This window comes from Equus asinus, chromosome 17 (genome assembly GCF_041296235.1).
Source record: "Equus asinus isolate D_3611 breed Donkey chromosome 17, EquAss-T2T_v2, whole genome shotgun sequence".
NCBI classification, from domain to species: Eukaryota; Metazoa; Chordata; class Mammalia; order Perissodactyla; family Equidae; genus Equus; species Equus asinus.
The window spans coordinates 34,316,374-34,334,501 of NC_091806.1; the positions used below are offsets into that span (position 1 = coordinate 34,316,374).

The 18,128-nt window shown below is 37.4% G+C and overlaps 1 protein-coding gene across 1 annotated transcript; it reads left to right on the top strand.

Moving 5' to 3' along the window:
* The first annotated feature begins 7,406 nt into the window (after positions 1 to 7,406).
* Positions 7,407 to 16,775, top strand: LOC139040654 (olfactory receptor 4D10-like). Its single transcript, XM_070487403.1, has 3 exons — positions 7,407 to 8,100; positions 10,753 to 10,864; positions 16,616 to 16,775. The coding sequence occupies exons 1-3, from the start codon at positions 7,407 to 7,409 to the stop codon at positions 16,773 to 16,775; spliced, it is 966 nt and encodes a 321-aa protein (XP_070343504.1).
* The last annotated feature ends 1,353 nt before the right edge of the window (positions 16,776 to 18,128 follow it).

Genomic DNA, 18,128 nt, shown 5'->3' on the forward strand with positions numbered 1-18,128 from the left:
TTCTTCACTGTAGGGGACCAAAGATGCTACTGGTACAATTCCTTATTTTGGAAGCCATGAAAATACTTATCTTATGGGAACCTGATAAGATACTCCCTTCTAGACACCCTCCTTTTTTTTCCAATGATCCAGGCACATTCAAGAGTTACACTTTTCTGATTGAACATGAAAACAAATGCACTCTACGGACTCACAGCCAACTAAAAAAGAGAAGTAAAGTCTCAGTTCATAGAAATGTAATTTTTAAAATTTACTGGATAGAATGGAGCATCTAATTTTCATGGAATATAGGTTATGAAAATGGACTAAAAGGAAGGGAAAACAATCTTAACAGATCAATAATTGTAAAAGAATTGAAAAGGTTGTCAAAGACAGACCATTTAAAAAGGCATCAGGCTCAAATTTGTTGTGGGTGACTTCCAATAAATATTTAAGGAGCCAGTAACTTTCAATTTTCTTACGAATTTTAGAAAGCTCTTAATACTATATATGGACAGCATAACTATATCTGCAAGCTAGATGTTAGCATCAAATATACCTAATAATATCACACATCTAATAAATGTACACACAAAAATCACATCTTTGAACAAAGACATAAAGATCTTATACAATATTAACAAATTACATAGCAATGAAATACAGCAATGTCAAATAATTACTGAGAAGTGTTTATTCCAGAAATTCAAAAAGAAATAATGCTGAATATTAATATTATCATTATATTAATATTCAGCAGTAATATTGTTCCCAAAATAACAGATGAAAAGGATAAACAATGTGATTATCTAAGTGTTGCAGAAGATATTCAATACAATTTAACCCACATCCTTGTGGAAAAAAAGCACCTAACAGCTCAGGAACTGAAGAAAAAAAATATCTTGATAAAGAACATCTTTATTCTTTATCAAATAAGATAGAGAAGATAAGGAATAAAGATAAAGAATATCTACAAGAACCATATAGTAAACATTATACCTAATGATTAAAGATTAAAATAATTTCCATTATTATCCATGACTACACATTGATGCACATCATCACCACTAATATTAATCTTTAAACTTGAATTCACTTACACTTCAAAAACACAAGGAAAAAATAAGAAAGTATATAAGTTTTGGAAAGCTGGAGGAAAAAGTTATTCCCAGTTATTGAAAAGATGTACTCTAAATAATATAAAGGAATTCACTGAAAAACTATTGATGATAGTAAAAGAATTCAATTAGGCTCTCACACATTAAATCAAATTGCATACATCATTGGTTTCCTACACACCACTGATATCCACGGAGAAAATGTAATAGAGCTATTTCAGGCAATATGAAAGACCACATATACTGAAATAAAGTCCTGATTTAAACACTCACACACAATAGAAGTACTTCTAGCAAACATCCACTTAAGTGTATGTCAAGACTCACAGGAAAGGAAGGGAAAGGCTCAGGACCAAAAGTAGATAGAGGGCAGGAAACCAGAAAATTGAATACTCCTCCATCAGTGAAAGGGTAAACTGGAAAAAAAAATCCACCGACCAGCAAAGAAGATAAGAGTAAAACTTATCTGCCTCAATCTGGGCTTTGAGTGGAATAAAGATAATCTCTTCTGACAATTGAAAACCCTGGTGCGAGTTTGGGGTTCAATTTTGTAATGGTTACATGGAATGGGAAGCCCCAAAGTGAAAAATTAACTAAGAGTGATGCAGTGTTAGTAATGCCCTATGATGCCCAAAAGAAACAAATATTTGCCCTCTCTGAAGGAATGCACGCTGAACCCAAGCCTTCCAAGATTTACACATAAATAGCTCAGCATAAATTCATAATTCAAAATAGCAAAAAGCATGAAGAAACAAGTCCTTATTAGCAAGAATCAAAAGACACAACCAAAACACAATCAGGCTCTCAAGGACTTTGACTACTGGAATAATCAGATATATAATATAATATAAATATTAAAGCTAAAAGAAAAAAATTTAAAGGAGATATTTTAAAAACATGAGCAAGAAACAAGGTGATAAAAGAAAAGAAGGAGATTTGTAAAAAGATAAAACAGAACTTCTAGGGATGAAAACTATAAAGAACTGAAGAAACTCCCAGAAATGGATCACATATGTGATGGAATACGTGATAGAATACCTGAGAACGGTGGTTAGGAGACATGGAAAAGAAAGCAAACTAGTTCAATTAATGATATATGTGACATGAGTTTCAGGAAGAAAAAATGAGGAGGAAGAGTCACTATTTTATGAGATATAACTGAGAAATTTCCACAACTAATGAAAAATACATATTCTCAGATTCACAACACATCATGACAGAATACATAAAACGTAATCCACATATACTCATATTGTAGCAAAATTGAAAATCATCAAAGACAAAAAGTTAATCATCTCTATACACTAACAATGAACTATGAGAAAAAGAAATTAATAAAACAATGTCACTTACAATTGCAGCAAAGGAATAGCATACCTAGAAAGAAATTTAACCAAGGAGATGAAAGATCTGTTCACTGGAAACCATAAGACACTGATGAAAGAAATTGAAGAAGATATATATAAATGCAAATATATTCCATGCTCATGGATTAGAAGAATTAATATTGTAAAAGGTCAATGCTACTCAAAGACATCTACAAATTCAATGCAATCCCTATCAAAATTCCAATAGCATTTTTCACAGAAATAGAAAAGGCAATCCTGAGAAAGAAGAACAAAGCTGGGGGCATCACACTTATGATTTCAAACTATATACTACAAAACAGTAGAATTCTGGCATAAAAACATACATACAGACCAATGGAACAGACTCAAGAGCCCAGAAATAAACTCATGCATATACAGTCAGTTAATTTACAACAAAGCAGCCAAGAATATACAATGGAGAAACGATACTTTCTTCAATAAATGATCCTGGGAAAACTGGATAACGACATACATAATAAAGAAATCAGCCCTCTATCTTACACAACTCACAAAAATTACTTGAAATGGATTAAAGATTTAAACATAAGACCTGAAACCATGAAGCTCCCAGAAGAAGAAACAGTGGAAAAGCTCCCTGACATTGGTCTTGCCAACAATTATTTGGATATGATAACAAAAGCACAGGCAACAAAAGCAAAAATAATAAATGACACCACATCAAACTAAAATCTTCTGCACAACCAAAGAAACAATCAACAAATGAAAAGACTAGCTACAGAAAGGGAAAAAATATTTGCAAATTACATATCAGATAAAATATGTAAAGAACTAATAAACTCAATATCAAAAGAATACACAATCAGATTCAAAAAGGGACAGAGGAACTGAATATTATTTCAAACAAGACATTCAAATTTAATAGGCACATGTAAAGGTTCTCAACATCACTAAGCATGAGAGAAATGCAAATCAAAACCACAATGAGATATCACTTCACACCTGTTTGAATGGTTATCATCAAAAAGACAAGAGATAACAAGTGTTGATGAGGACGTGGAGGAAAGAAAACCCTTGTGCACTGTTAGTAGAAATATACGTTGGCACAGCCACTACGGGAAACACTATAGAGGTTTCTGAAAAAAATAAAAATAGGACTACCATATGATCCAGCAATCCCATCTCTGGGTATATGTCCAAAGGAAATGAAATTAAAGATCCTGAAGAGGTATCAGCACTTCTATGATCATTGCAGCATTATTCACAATATCCAAGATATAATAACAATCTATATGTCCATCAATGGATAGATGGATAAAGAAGATGTAGTCAGTCATAAAAAATAGAAAATCCTTCCATTTGCAACAACATGGATACACCTTGAGGGCATTATGCAAAGTAAACGAAATCAGATAAAGACAAATACTGTATGACCACATATATACATGGAATCTAAAAATCTGAACTCATAGGAACAGAGTAGAGGGAATGGAAGTTACTAGGTCCTGGGGAGTGGGAGAAGTGAGGAGATGTTGGTCAAAGTATACAAACTCAGGTTATAAGATGAGTAAGTTTTCAAGATCTAATGTACAGATAGTGATTATAGTTAACACTGTGGTAACAATACTTGAAAGTTGCTAAGAGAGTATATCTTAAATGATCTCACCACCAAAAAGAACAGTGAGGTGATGAAAGTGTTAGCTAACACTAAGATGATAATCATTTTCCATTTAAAAATGTACCAAATCAGGGCATCCAGTGATGCAGTGGTAAACTTTGAACGCTCTGCTTGGGCAGCCTGGAGTTTGCAGGTTCAGATCCCGGGTGCAGACCTACACACAGCTCATCAAGCCATACTGTAGAGGCATCCTGTTTACAAAACAGAGGAGGATTGGCACAAATGCTAGCTCAGCAACACTCTTCCTCAAGCAAAATGAGAGGATTGGCAGATGCTAGCTCAGGTCCAATCTTCTTCGCACACAAAAATGTATTAAATCAACACATTGTATACCTTAAACACACTCAATGATATATGCCAATTATATCTCAGTAAAGCTGGGGGGAGAAGGAATTACCCACCTAAAACACACAACGTGTTTCAAGCAGTTTTAAATCTGTGTAGACTAGTTTAATGTGCTAAAACAAGATGGAAAAGCAGGTAAATCCAAACCCATCAGCATTCTGCAAACAGTGGAAGTGCATTCTACATAGGATCAAACCATTCAATAATCTGAGTTAATCTTAAATAACTATTGCGATTTTGTTGACAGCTTTACTAACATACTTATCTAGCGGTAATCCAAATTGAGAGATTCCATATGAGTAAAGTGTTGGAAAACAGGAAAAATGTGCACTCCCCAAAGTCATCTAAGTCATGTTTCTCTACATGTGGAGACTTATAGCAACGTCAGGGGACTATAACAATTCTGTGTGTAATTAGAAACTGGAGTGGTAGCAAAGGATTTGAGGTCCAGTTCTCTACTATTTTTTTGGCAATCTAATTGAAGCTCATTTATATATAGTGTCCTTTGAGCCTCACAAGCCATGAAAACTGGACCCTGGTACTCTCAGGCACAGCATGTGGCATGTTTTAACAAAGTTCTGATTCAGCTATGGATAAGCAGATAGATTTCCTCTACTGACTCTAAGTAGTTTGGATACTAATCAAAATGTGTCCGTCTGTGTGTGTGTATGTGTGTTTACACATGTGCATGTCTCAGTAACTTCCTAATAACTCCCGATGAAACTTCATCATCAAAAGCTGAATCAGGCACTTGACTTTTGCTTCCTTGTCCAATATTATTCCCTTTGCAATTCTTATATTAAGCCTGAGGCTGAGGGATTTGCACATAAGACAGGGACACTGGAAGTTCAAGAAGATGTGATTCTTTGAATCTGCCCTTTCTCTCCTGAGAGAAGAATAAAGACACTAAGATATCTAGCCTTCCAAAAGGCTCTACCTTCAGAAACAATATTTTCCAAATTAACATTACCAGTGTTCTGTTCTGCTCTGTACGTACTAACATACAATCAGCAGTTGGAGTTTCAGAATCAAAGGTATTAGGTAAAGATGTTAAGCTTTAGCTAAAGTTAAAGTTATGGATAGTGACATTGAGATGTCGTTATTGATTACGTATAAATAGTTTGACTTTGATATTTTCCAGGTATATTAAATGCTTCAGAGACAAGATGATCTTCTCAGTGACAGAAACAACAAAGGTGGGTGTTAACTATTGGAAGAGAGGTGATGTGTTAAGAGGGATTCAGAAATGTGGTCCATTCAGTGTGAGAGAAGGCATCACCCATTTGCTGTGATCCTTTGAGTTGCTTATTGATGAGGCAGCCTCAGTCTAAGGTCAACATTTATTGGTTTTCTGGAGCCCCTTCTGTGAAATTCTTATCTTCAAACAGGCCTTACCAAATACTCTTGTTATGCAAAATTAGACCCCATATAAATAAGATTGAAGAGGGAAACAAAACACTGTTCCTTCCATCCTTTTTTCCATCTTCCCCTTTGTTTCAGCCAAACATAGATGCATAACATATTCCATGTGAAAAAAAAGAATAACATTAATACTTCCTAAAAGATGGTGGTGAAAATTCAATAAATCAGCATTTCATAATTATTCACACACAGTAAACACTCAAAAAGTAGTAGCTTTTGTTACTGCTGGAAGTCATATCTCCTAGGTTCGCTCCTATCTCACCCAAATCTACCTCTACTTTTCTCTTGACATTTTACATTTTACCATGCATTATGTTCATCAATTTATGCAAATCATCCACTTTTGCTAGGCTGTAACCACTTTGGCAATGTGATCTCATTTGTTCGTATACATTCGAACATTGCAATAAATGTTCACTTTCTAAGTGTAAGGTGGAGTAAATAGTAATTATAAAATTTCCTGAGAATGATCAATAACAGCTTATAAAAAATAGGCGTTATTCTAAAGATGTGTACATCGCTACCTGCTGTGTGATGCCTCTACTCTCTTGGCTTTGAATCACAAAGGGAAAGAGGCAGAGGAGAGTGAGGTTGGTACTGTGTATGCACCACCTCTCAGAAGTGGGTCACTCTCTTCACTCTCTCCCCCACATTCAAGCAAGGATCACATCAGTTATGCAAAATGAATAAGTTTTAGAGAATTGCTGTACAGCTCTATGGCTATACTGTATAGTGTACCCAAAAATTTGTTAAGAGGGTAGCTCTCGTGTTTAAGTGTTTTCATCACAATAAAAGGAATTAAAAATATTCTTTGAGATTTGGATTTACATATGGTTTCAATGTGTTTCCCAATAGTAAATTTTAAATATTTTAAAATACTTATTAAGCAAATAATCTGATTAGTATAAGGTAATCACTATGACAAGTTACATACGTGGAACAATAGGTTGCAATTTTAAGAAATTCAACACAACACAGCCAACAGCAAGGAAACTGACCCATGGGACATCAACGTCACAATGAGAAACAGAGTGATATCTTTTTTTTTTAGTAAGACAAAACCCTGTTGAAGTGCAACACAGAGTTTGCTCATATGAATATTAAACTTGTAGACTATGACTCTACAGTGCCTGGAACCATGTTTTACTAATCTTTGTATTTATGCTTCAGACAGTTCCTGACATTCAATCAATTTGTGAGTAATACATAAAAAATAATAAAGTTTACAAATGAAAATAAACTAATTAACTAAAATGTGCAATGTAAACATCACTTCTTAACATAAATGCTTATCTCTTCAAAAATAGTTTTATAGGTAAAGAAATATTGAATGACTTTTCATGTTATATTTTGATTTGATCACCAAACTGATTGAAATCTTAAAAATTTGGACAACTCAACAAATTGCAAACACCACAATCACATGAAGAAGATTCTGAATTTCATTCTTAGTGCTTAGGAAGAAAACAAAATAAAGAGCCAAGTCTTTTCAAATGAAATAGCTTGAAACAAAAGTGAGACAAAGAAAATGACTCAATGGAGCTGAAAAAGAGTACCAGGGTCAAAGAATTTATTTTGCTTGGCCTAACTCAGAATCAAGAACTGAACTGGGTCTTATTCCTTTTCCTGCTTTGGGTGTATGTGACAACTCTGCTGGGAAACCTCCTCATCATGGTCACTGTGACCTGTGAATCTCGCCTTCACACCCCCATGTATTTTTTGCTCCGTAATTTGTCTATTGCCGACATCTGCTTTTCCTCCATCACAGCTCCCAAGGTTCTGGTGGACCTTCTGTCACAGAGAAAGACCATCTCCTTCAATGGCTGCTTCACTCAGATGTTTTTCTTCCACCTTGTTGGAGGGGTGGATGTATTTTCTTTGTCAGTGATGGCCTTAGATCGGTATGTGGCCATCTCCAAGCCCCTGCACTACGTGACCATCATGAGTAGAGGCCGTTGCATTGGGTTAATAATGGCCTCGTGGGTGGGGGGCTTTGTCCACTCCATCGTACAGATTGCCCTTTTGCTGCCCCTCCCCTTCTGTGGACCCAATGTTCTTGACACTTTCTACTGTGATGTCCCCCATGTCCTCAAACTCGTCTGTACTGACATTTTTATGCTTGAGCTGCTGATGATTTCCAACAGTGGGCTGCTCACCACATTGTGGTTTATCTTCTTGCTTGTGTCCTACACAGTCATCCTAATGATGCTGAGGTCTCAGGCAGGGGAGGGCAAGAGGAAAGCCATCTCCACCTGCACCTCACACATCACTGTGGTGACTCTGCACTTTGTGCCCTGCATCTATGTCTATGCCCGGCCCTTCACTGCCCTCCCCACGGATAAGCCCATCTCCGTCACCCTCACTGTCATCCCGCCTCTGCTGAACACTTTAATCTACACTCTGAGGAACCAGTAGATGATGTCAGCCATGAGGAGATTGAAGAGAAGATTTGTGCCTTCTGCTGAGAGATAGACTGGTTGCTCACTCCTCCTCACCACCTTTGAAAATGTTTGTCCATCAAGTAAACTGTATTGCGTAAAGGATTTCTAAATAATTTTTATATTTCTACCAAGATAACACATGACTTTCGAAGATTCTGATCAGCATGCAATAATAATGTGAAAAGATAGGTTTCATGTTGTGAAAGAAAGTAGAGAAATCAAATTGTTAGCTGGAGAGGTGTTTATTCCTTCTTCAATACAGTCTTGGAAGAAATAAAGAAATCAGAATCGAAATACACTCAGACAATTTTATCACATTGGAATTGTTCTGGGGCTTTTTTTCCAGCTCTATTGTAGTGTATTTGACAAATAAAAATGGCATATATATATATATAAGTCCAACAATATTTTGATATACATATAGACTGTGAAATGATCATTGGGGGAAACAGATTAACTTGGGATCTGTCTCTCTGTTCTTTCTCTTTTTTTTTTTTTGAGGAAGATTAGCTCTGAGCTAACAGCTGCTGCCAATTCTCTTTTTGCTAAGGAAGACTGGGCCTGAGATTACATCCATGCCCATCTTCCTCCACTTTATATGTGGGACACCTACCACAGCATGGTTTGCCAATGGTGCAAGGTCCGTAACCAGGATCAAAACCAGTGAACCCCGAGCCGCCGAAGCAGAATGTGCACACTTAACTGCTGTGCCACTGGGCTGGCCCCTCTCTGTTCTTTCTTAAAATTGCATCAGAATTTCTAATTGTCTAAATAAAAGTATCAGTAAGAAAAGTAAAAATATATATACTCAGACATTCCCACTACATTCCTGTTACCAGGAATGGAGCTGAGACACATATGAGAAATAATGCTCTTTCATGAAGTAATCACATCTTAGTGAAGTAAACAATCCAAATTAAGTTCCTCCTCTGATTCTATTATAGGATAAATTACATAACTATTACCTGAATATTTTTCCATCTAAAGCCCACACTCATGTGGTTGAGAGCAGATGCCTTGAAGTTAGCACAGCTTGAGTTAGAATATAGACCTCAACAACCATGAGTCCTGTGACCTCATGAAAGGTCTTTACCCTGACCTTCCTCTGAACCCCAGGCCTGCTTGCCATGCCTTCACTGCTTTCCCTCAGTGCCCTGGGCTTAGCTTGAGCACAGAACTCATGACCTGGTCTCTAATTCCCTGTCCTCCTTCTTCCTGTCTCCCTCAGTAGAATTATGCTTTATTTATTATATCCCCAGCATCTGGCCCAGAAAGTAGAACAGAGAAAACACTCATAAAAATTGTTGAATTACAAAACTCAGTGAATGACTATCACCTCTAACTCATTTCTGCTCAAGTCATTGGATAATATGGTTAAGAAAACAATTGATACATTGTTATTATTTTCTGTTAACATGACACCCTAAAAATGACAGAAACCTATGAAGCTGCTTTCAACTGTGCATTTGCATTCAAATAGGTTGATATGAAGTAGAAAACATTATTCAATATATCAGCTTGGCTTTTATTGTTTACTTATTATGCCATTTACAGCTGCTGGGAGTTTGGGGGTTTTTTCCTCTGATTTCTGGAGGTAGATTCTAGATTTTAAAATCTTTGAAACAAGAAATATGTTCATGTTGCAATAAAAATCTCAGTCCAAAAGTCAGACATGCAATGTCCATGCGAGGGGGGTGTGTCCAGAGCATCCAAGAAACAGTAAGCAGGCCTCTGTAAGTAGATGAGAGGAGGAGAGAGGTAACAGTTGAGGTTGGAGACATAATGGAGCCACAGGTCCAGGTCTTTAGGAATGTTTAGTCCACTGTGAGGATTTTGATTTTCACATTAAGTAAAATGGGATGCATTCGGAGGACTTTGAAGAGAAGAGCAATGATGCAGGTTTTAACAGAATTGCAGGGGCTACCATTATGAATAGACTGATGAGGGATGAAGACAAAAACAGGGAGACCAATTAAGAGGCTACTGCAGTAGTCCCGTGAAAGAAATAGTGAAGACGTGACTTAGGGTAATATTGGTGGAGGTGTTGAGAATTGTCTTTCATGAAGTAATCACATTTTAATGAAGTAAGCACACTCAAATTAAGTTCCTCCTTGGACTCTCTTATATGAATAAATTAAATAACTATTACCTGAAGATTTTTCCTTCTAAAGCCCAAACTCCAGTGGTTGAATGCAAGTTCCTTGAAGCTAGCACAGCTTGAGTTAGAATGTGGACCCCAATAACTATGGGTTCTGTGACCTTGTGTAGGTCCTTACCCTGACCTTCCTCTGAACCCCACACCTCCTGGCCACACTTCCATGACATTGCCTCAGCGACTGGGGCTCAGCTCGAGCACCACACTCAGGACCTTGTTTCCAATTCCCTGTCCTCCATCTTCCTATTCCTCAAGTAGGACTATGCTTTCTTTATTGTGTCTCCAGCACCTGGCACAGCAAGTATAACAGAGAAAACTGTCCAAAAAACGGTTGAATTAAAGAACTCAGTGAATGAATATCGCCTCTCACTCATTGCTGTTCCTCAAATCATTGGAGAGTAGGGATAAGAAAACAATTGATTTGTGATTATTCTCTGTTAACACGACTCCCTAAAACTGACAGAAACCTATGAAGCTGCTTCAGACTATGCATATACATTCAAAAACATGGGCATGAACTGCAAAACATTATTCAACATATGAGCTTGGTTTTGCTTTGTTTATTTTTCTGCTATTTACAGCTGCTGGGAGGTTTTCTTTTTTGCCCATCATTTTTGAAGGTAGATCCTAGATCTTAAAATTTTTGAAACTAGAAAAATGTGCACGTCCCAGTACAAACGTCAGTTCAAAAATCAGACATGCAAAGGTCTTCAGGTGGGGATGTGCCCAGGTCTTTGTAAGGGGATGAGAGGAAGCAAGGAGGAGACAGGTAATTATTGAAGTCAGAGAGATAATGAGGCCGTGAGACCAGGTCCTTAGGACCTTTTAGACCATTGTGAGGATTTTGACTTTCACGTTAAGTAACATGTGATGCATTTGGAGGGCGTTGAAGAGCAGAATAGTGATGCATGTTTTAACAGCAATGCAGTGCTTGCTGTTATGAATAGACTGAAGTAGGGCAAGGACAAAAACATGGAGACCAATTAAGAGGTTACTGCAATAGTCCCATGAAAGAAATAATGGAAACAAGATTTAGGGTAATAACAGTAGAGGTGGTGAGAATTTCAAACAACTTTGAAGGTCAAGCAAGTGGGATTTGCTGATGGATCCAGTGTGGATTTTCTGGTTACATGTGTATCCTGTGAGAACTCCATCACCCACTTTGGTCATCAATTCTTTGAGAGCTCCCTCAGACTCACCTTCATAACCTCATCAGGCTACTTCCAATACTTGAGTATTCACTTCAGGAATCACCCTGTGTGCATGAAACTGCCTAAGGAAATTGCTCAGAATCCTTAAGAATTCACATTTGTTTCCCAATAGGAAACTACTAAGAGGAAATATTAAGAGTAAGGTGGAATTCTTAATGGAATGCTAAACTGACTTCAGAGGATTATTGCTAAATTCAGGCCAGGGTTGTCAGACATCACTGGGGAGATGGTGGAAGGTGAGGAACCTGAATAGAGGGTGATACGATGTGGAGGATGGGTAGTTCTTCCTAAACTAGCTTAGCAGGGTTTTTTTAAAATTGTACAATGCAGAGACAAACATTGAGGTCCAAAAGTAGCAGCCCAGTTGAAAAGTTCAGGGAAGACTGAGTAGAATGTGGTCAAGAAGAGAATCCTTGTCACTGCTAGAAAATTTTAGACCTAAGACAAAAAGCGCTTTCCTAAGCATACGTGCCTGAGTTACATCTTAATTACTCTCTCTGAAACCACCTAACCCTCAGCAGAATTTTTTCACAGCCACAACCAATTATATTCCCTCTGATACTTCTCACACTAGTTTGGAGATCAAGGAATTGGTAAACATGATGGAGCACTGTCAATCAGTGTGGACTAACCAAGAAAATATTATTTCCTGTGTCTGCCATTTTCCACATAAAGACACAATGGAAGCCACTGAAATCACTGGCTTTGACAGGGGTATTTAACAGAATTTTCTGAAGCTGAATGATTCCCAAGGTGAACATTATTTAAAATGTTGGAGAAGGAGGTTGGAGACTTTAGGTAAGAAATATAACTCTACATCAGTGTGAATGCCAGTGATGTCTGGAAGTCTATGCATAAGCATGGGGAAAAAGTGAGAATAATTTCACTCTACATGTAATCATTAATATTTATGAATGTAAAATAATGTAATAAATAAACAAGATGCTACATTCCAGGGTGAAACTTCAGTGACAGACAGCACAGCTAAGAAATATAAACAAAGATGATCTTGTGAAGTGAGAGTCATGGAAATGAGTTTAGTTTGGAATTGGAAAAAAGGCAACACTTTTTTTCTGGAATCCCTTGAATTACACAAAGAAGAGATTTTTCTCACGCTTATTTCCTGTAGATGGATCAGACTGAAATCTATAGAAGTATTTCTTATGCTAAATTTAAAACTAGAGAGAAAATAAAATATGTCAAACCTTCAAAAAACGTTAAAAGAATAGTGCAATGAACACCTATATACTCTTCTCTAGATTTACCAAAAAATAAAAATTTATAGCAATGATTTTCTTTCCTATGTCTTTCCATGCCTTCATATTTGTATCCTTTCTTTCCAGCCAAACTTCTGACTCATGAGCAACTTTTATATATTCAAGTGGTCCCCTAAAGGCAGATCTCCCATTCTGTCCACACCCACATGCCCCAAACATAAGTGTCACCTCCTCCATGCAGGTTTCTCTGAGCCTCTTGGTGAAAAGTCACAGTTTTCTCACGCACAGCTCATTTGTCTTTAGACAGTCCCCAACACTCCCATATCACTATTAGATTTCAGTTCTTTCTCTACTGCTTTTGGATTATATTCCTTTCTCTCAAATAACCTAGAACTCTTCCAATTTTCTATCAATATTTGCTAAATAATTAGATGGATTAAAAATAGCAGAAAGATGGAGCAGAATGTGGAGGATGTTGTCCAAATTACCAAAAGTAGTTTGTCAACATGGGACCCATTCCTTTCTGACAAACGAGCCTGACCTGGGGTCTGAGGTACTGTCCACCTTCTACCCTTCTGTGTAGACCATAGTCTGTTATTTACATGCAGTCCCTGTGGACTGCTTTCATAACTAGATTGGACCTCTGCTATATCTCTAGTAACTATATTAAGTTGATGTTTTCTGGTGATCGTTTCCTCTCTTTAAACAAGTCGGAATTGATGGCTCACATACTGTTTAGTTCAACACAATCCATTCGCCATTGAGCTTGCAGTGTTAAGGTTACCCAACATAGTACTAATTATAACCAATAACTAGCCATGTGTGCTGAGACTCTGCATATGTTAATTCACCTAATCCCCATAACTTCCCTGTTGGGTGGGTATTGCTATAACCACCACTCTATAGCTGAAGAAGTAGAGACTCCATGAGGTCTCTCACTTACCCAAGTCACACAGGGACAAAGCCAGCACTTGATCCCAGATGGCTCTCACTGCAGAGACCTGCATTTGACTTCTTTGGTCTGCTAAGATGTTGTCAGATAAGAAGCCAAACCAAGCAAGCACTCTCTGTACTACCATACACTGTCACCACCCTCTGGGCCACTCTCATTGACACTGAAAAAAAAACACTTCTGATTTCCCCCAAAACAGTATGTTCTGATGAAGCTGTTTTAGAATACATCTTCTGGGAAATGTACAGCTCCTCTAAAAGACTGTCAGTACATTTAAAGAAGCTGTGTATCTGTGACACTTACTAACCTGGAGTTTTTCTTTAAGGCAACACACGTATAAGCTCACACTATTGATTAGGCAATAATCTAACTTTTGATGCTTTTTCATAGATTCACTCATTTAATCTTCACAAAAATCACTAGAGGGAGATGCTGTTGTTTCCAAATACTGATGCAGAGCCTGAGGCCAAAGAGGTAAAGTAACTTCTTCTGTAGCACAGCCAGTCAGTGCCCAACTAGAAGCTGAACAGGCTGTGTGATGCCAGAGGCCCCCATTATCTCCCTGTATGCTATGATGCTCTTGGTAGCTTTTTTAGTTTTCCATATTAAGTAGACTTGGGACAAAATTGCATGCAGACAAAAGAAAACTTGAAAGGAAAGTGAGCTAAGTGAAAAGAAATATCTTCATTTGAACTGGGAAACATCCAAAAAGTGGGAGAAGTGATGCTCAACTTTTGTTTCTGATTATGGTGAGAAAAGGGAGATAGACTGCAAAGAAAGAAATTAATGTTTATTTCAAAGATTCAAGAAAAAAGAAAGGCATCCAAAAACAATACGATTATATGGTAAGAATACGCTTAACATTTTAAAAAACTGACAAACTGTTTTTGGAAACTGGTTGCACCGTTGCACATTCCCACCAGAGTTCCAATTCTTCTACATTTTTGTCAACTCTTGATACAAGTCTGTTTTATTTTAGCCATTTTAATTGATGTGTACTGTTATCTCACTATGGCTTTAATTTATATTTCCTCAGTGATAAATGATGTTGAGTATCTTTTCTCGTACTTGTATGCTATCCCTGTATCTTGTTGTTGTCTATTCAGACCACTTGTCCCTTTTTTTATTCAGTTTTTTTTTTCTTATTATTGAATCTTAAGACTAACAGCCATTCTATTCCTAGGTACTTACCTAAGGGAAATGGACGTTTGTGTCCACACAAAGACCTGTACACAAATATTCATAGTAGCCTTATCTGTAATAGTCAAAACCAAAAAATAATCCAAATGTCCAGCAAAAATAGAATGAGTAAACAAAATGTGGCATGTCCATACAATGAAAAGGAACAAAATATTGGTACACACAAAAACATGGATGAATTCTATGAATGAAACAAACCAGACAAAAAAGGACTCCGTACTGTAGGATTCCATTTGTAGAGAAATGCAAATGAATGGATAGTGACAGAAAGCAAATCAGTGGTTGCTTGAAGAAGGATAGGCAGAGGGCACATTTTACAAGGGTCACAGGGACACTTTTGAGGTGACATAAATGTTAACTATCTTAAAAATAGTGATGATGTCATGGGTATATGCTCATATAAAAATGCATCAAAGCATATACTTCAAATACATGAGCCTATTGAATATCAATGATAGCATAATACAAAAATAACTTTTAAGAAATAAATTTGAACAATAAATGGAAGAGAATCCCTGAGTTACCGCTTTCCTTTAATACCTTAGGAACTCTTCAACACCCAGGGGTTTTGGTACCTAAAGTAGTTTGAGGTAAAGACATAAATAAAGTAATCCCCTTAAGAAGAATGGAGCAACAGAGAAGAATTTTTTGGCTTTAAAATTTTCTAATTTTTAATAGCATTACATTTCTGACTTAAAAAAGGGTGGAGTGGGGGCCTGCCCTGTGGCCAAGTGGTTAAGTTCACAGGCTCCACTTTGGCTGCCCAGGGTTTCACTGGTTAGGATCAAGCCATGCTGAGGCAGTGTCCGACATAGCACAATCAGAAGGACCTACAACGAGAATGTACAACTATGTACTGAGGGGCTTTGGGGAGAAGAAGCAAAGAAAAAAAGAAGATTGGCAATATATGTTAGCTCAGGTGCCAATATTTAAAAAAAAAAAAAAAAAAGGAGTGCTTCTGTGGAATTCAGTCCAAAGAGAACCATTTTGCAGATATGAGTTCTTCAACTATTTAAAGGGAGAACTCAGTCTGGAAAAAAAAACCACACTCCTGTGGAACCTCAAAGGACCCCAGTCATACCAAATAGGCACTGCCTTATCCATACACCAGCTGCATCCATTTTTATATCCTTCATGCCACAATAGTCCATTTCTGAATATTTGACATTCACCTGTTCATTTTTGATACTTAAAACTTACATTCCAAGAACATTGTTCTTATGCATTTTCTAAAACATTTGTAATTTACAAAAGAGATAAGAAATGCATGCTTGTGTAAAAGATATCATTTTGGAAACATTAGCTACAACCTCAGAACAGCTCTTTATGTGGTGATAACACCTCACTAGTCTTCAGACCTAATACCTGACTCTAAACCTGAATCTATTAGGACAGAGTAAACCCTTTCTGAAATAACACTTAATTTTTTCCAAGCTACATGTGGATGAACAAATATGACTCAATGGAGTGGGGAAATGGGCTGAGGATAAAAGAATTTCTATTTCTGGGACTTACTTGGTCTGAAGACATGAGCTTCGTCTTGTTTCTCTTTTTCTGTTTTGTGTACAGGACAACTCTGCTGGGAAACCTACTCATCATGGTCACTGTGACCTGTGAGTCTCACCTTCACATCCCCATGTACTTTCTTCTCCACAATCTAGCTATCCTTGACATCTACTTCTTCTCCATCACTGCTCTGAAGGTCCCAGAGACCTGCTGTCAAAGATAAAGACCATCTCCTATACAAGATGCACGACACAGATGTTTTTCTTCTACCTCATTGGTGGGGCAGACATTTTTTCTCTCTTGGTGATGGTGTTTGATTGCTAGATAACAATCTTCAAGCCTCTGCACTATTTGCCCATCACGACTAGGGGCCGATACACTGCCTTCATTGTGGCTTCCTGGGTGGGGGGTTTTGTCCATTCCATTGTGCAGATTTTCCTATTGCTGTCCCTCCCTTTTTGTGGACCCGATGTTCTTGAGAGCTTCTACTGCAATGTCCCCCAGGTCCTCAAACTCGCCTGTACCGCCATCTTTGCACTTGAGCTCCTGATGATTTCCAACAATGTCTTAGTGACTACCCTGTGGTTTATCTTCCTACTTGTGTCCTGCACAGTCATCCTAATGATACTCAGGTCTCAGACAGGAGGAAAGCCATCTCCACCTGCACCTCACATATCACCAGGGTGACCCTGCACTTTGTACCCAGTATCTATGTCTATCCCAGGCCTTTTACTGCCCTTTCCACAGATATGGCAATCTCTGTCACCTTCACTGTCATTTCCCCTCTGCTGGACCCCTTGATCTACACTCTGAAGAAGTGGAAAATGACGTCAGCCATTAGGAGACTGAAAATAAGACTCACGCCTTCTGTGATAGAACACTTAATAGGTAACAATTTATTTTTCCAGTTAAGTTAATAGGTTGCTGATAACTCAAGCTTCTGGTAAGCATGAAGGAACCAGTGTTATAGGATTGAGCTGGTTGATGTATTTCCATTGAAAGACCAAAGTAACCATGTGTCAATCAGGAAACTATAAGGCAGGTGAAGAGACTGTTGAATCCAATTCCTTTTCAAGAGGTAAGTAAATAGAAACCTAGACATAGGTTTGCTTTGCTCAAGATCTCATATCAACTTAATTACAGAGATGTCTTCCGAAACCAAATCAATTGCTCTTCCACCAATTGAATGTAAATTATTACATTACATGTCTATGCCAGACTGAAATCCTGCTCTAGAAGGATCTCCTGATCAGTGCATCTGAAGTACATATATATGGGTATATATGGCCCATCACAGTATAAGACATTTTTTCTGCTTAAACTCGAAAAGGTCTGGTGACCTTGAGACCCTCAAAGGTAGATAATGGTTGTCTGTCTTGATTCCCATGAGTAATGACGAAACTTTGAAATATTTTCCGTAATGGCCTAAAGAGATTTATCTCATGTGGAAATAGATGTGCCAGATTCACATTATTGTGATCAGTTTAGACAAAGGCAGAACCTCAGGGATCCTCCACAAAGAGCAAGCCATTCTCATTATTCAAGAACTGATTTTCCAATTACAGCCTTACCAGGG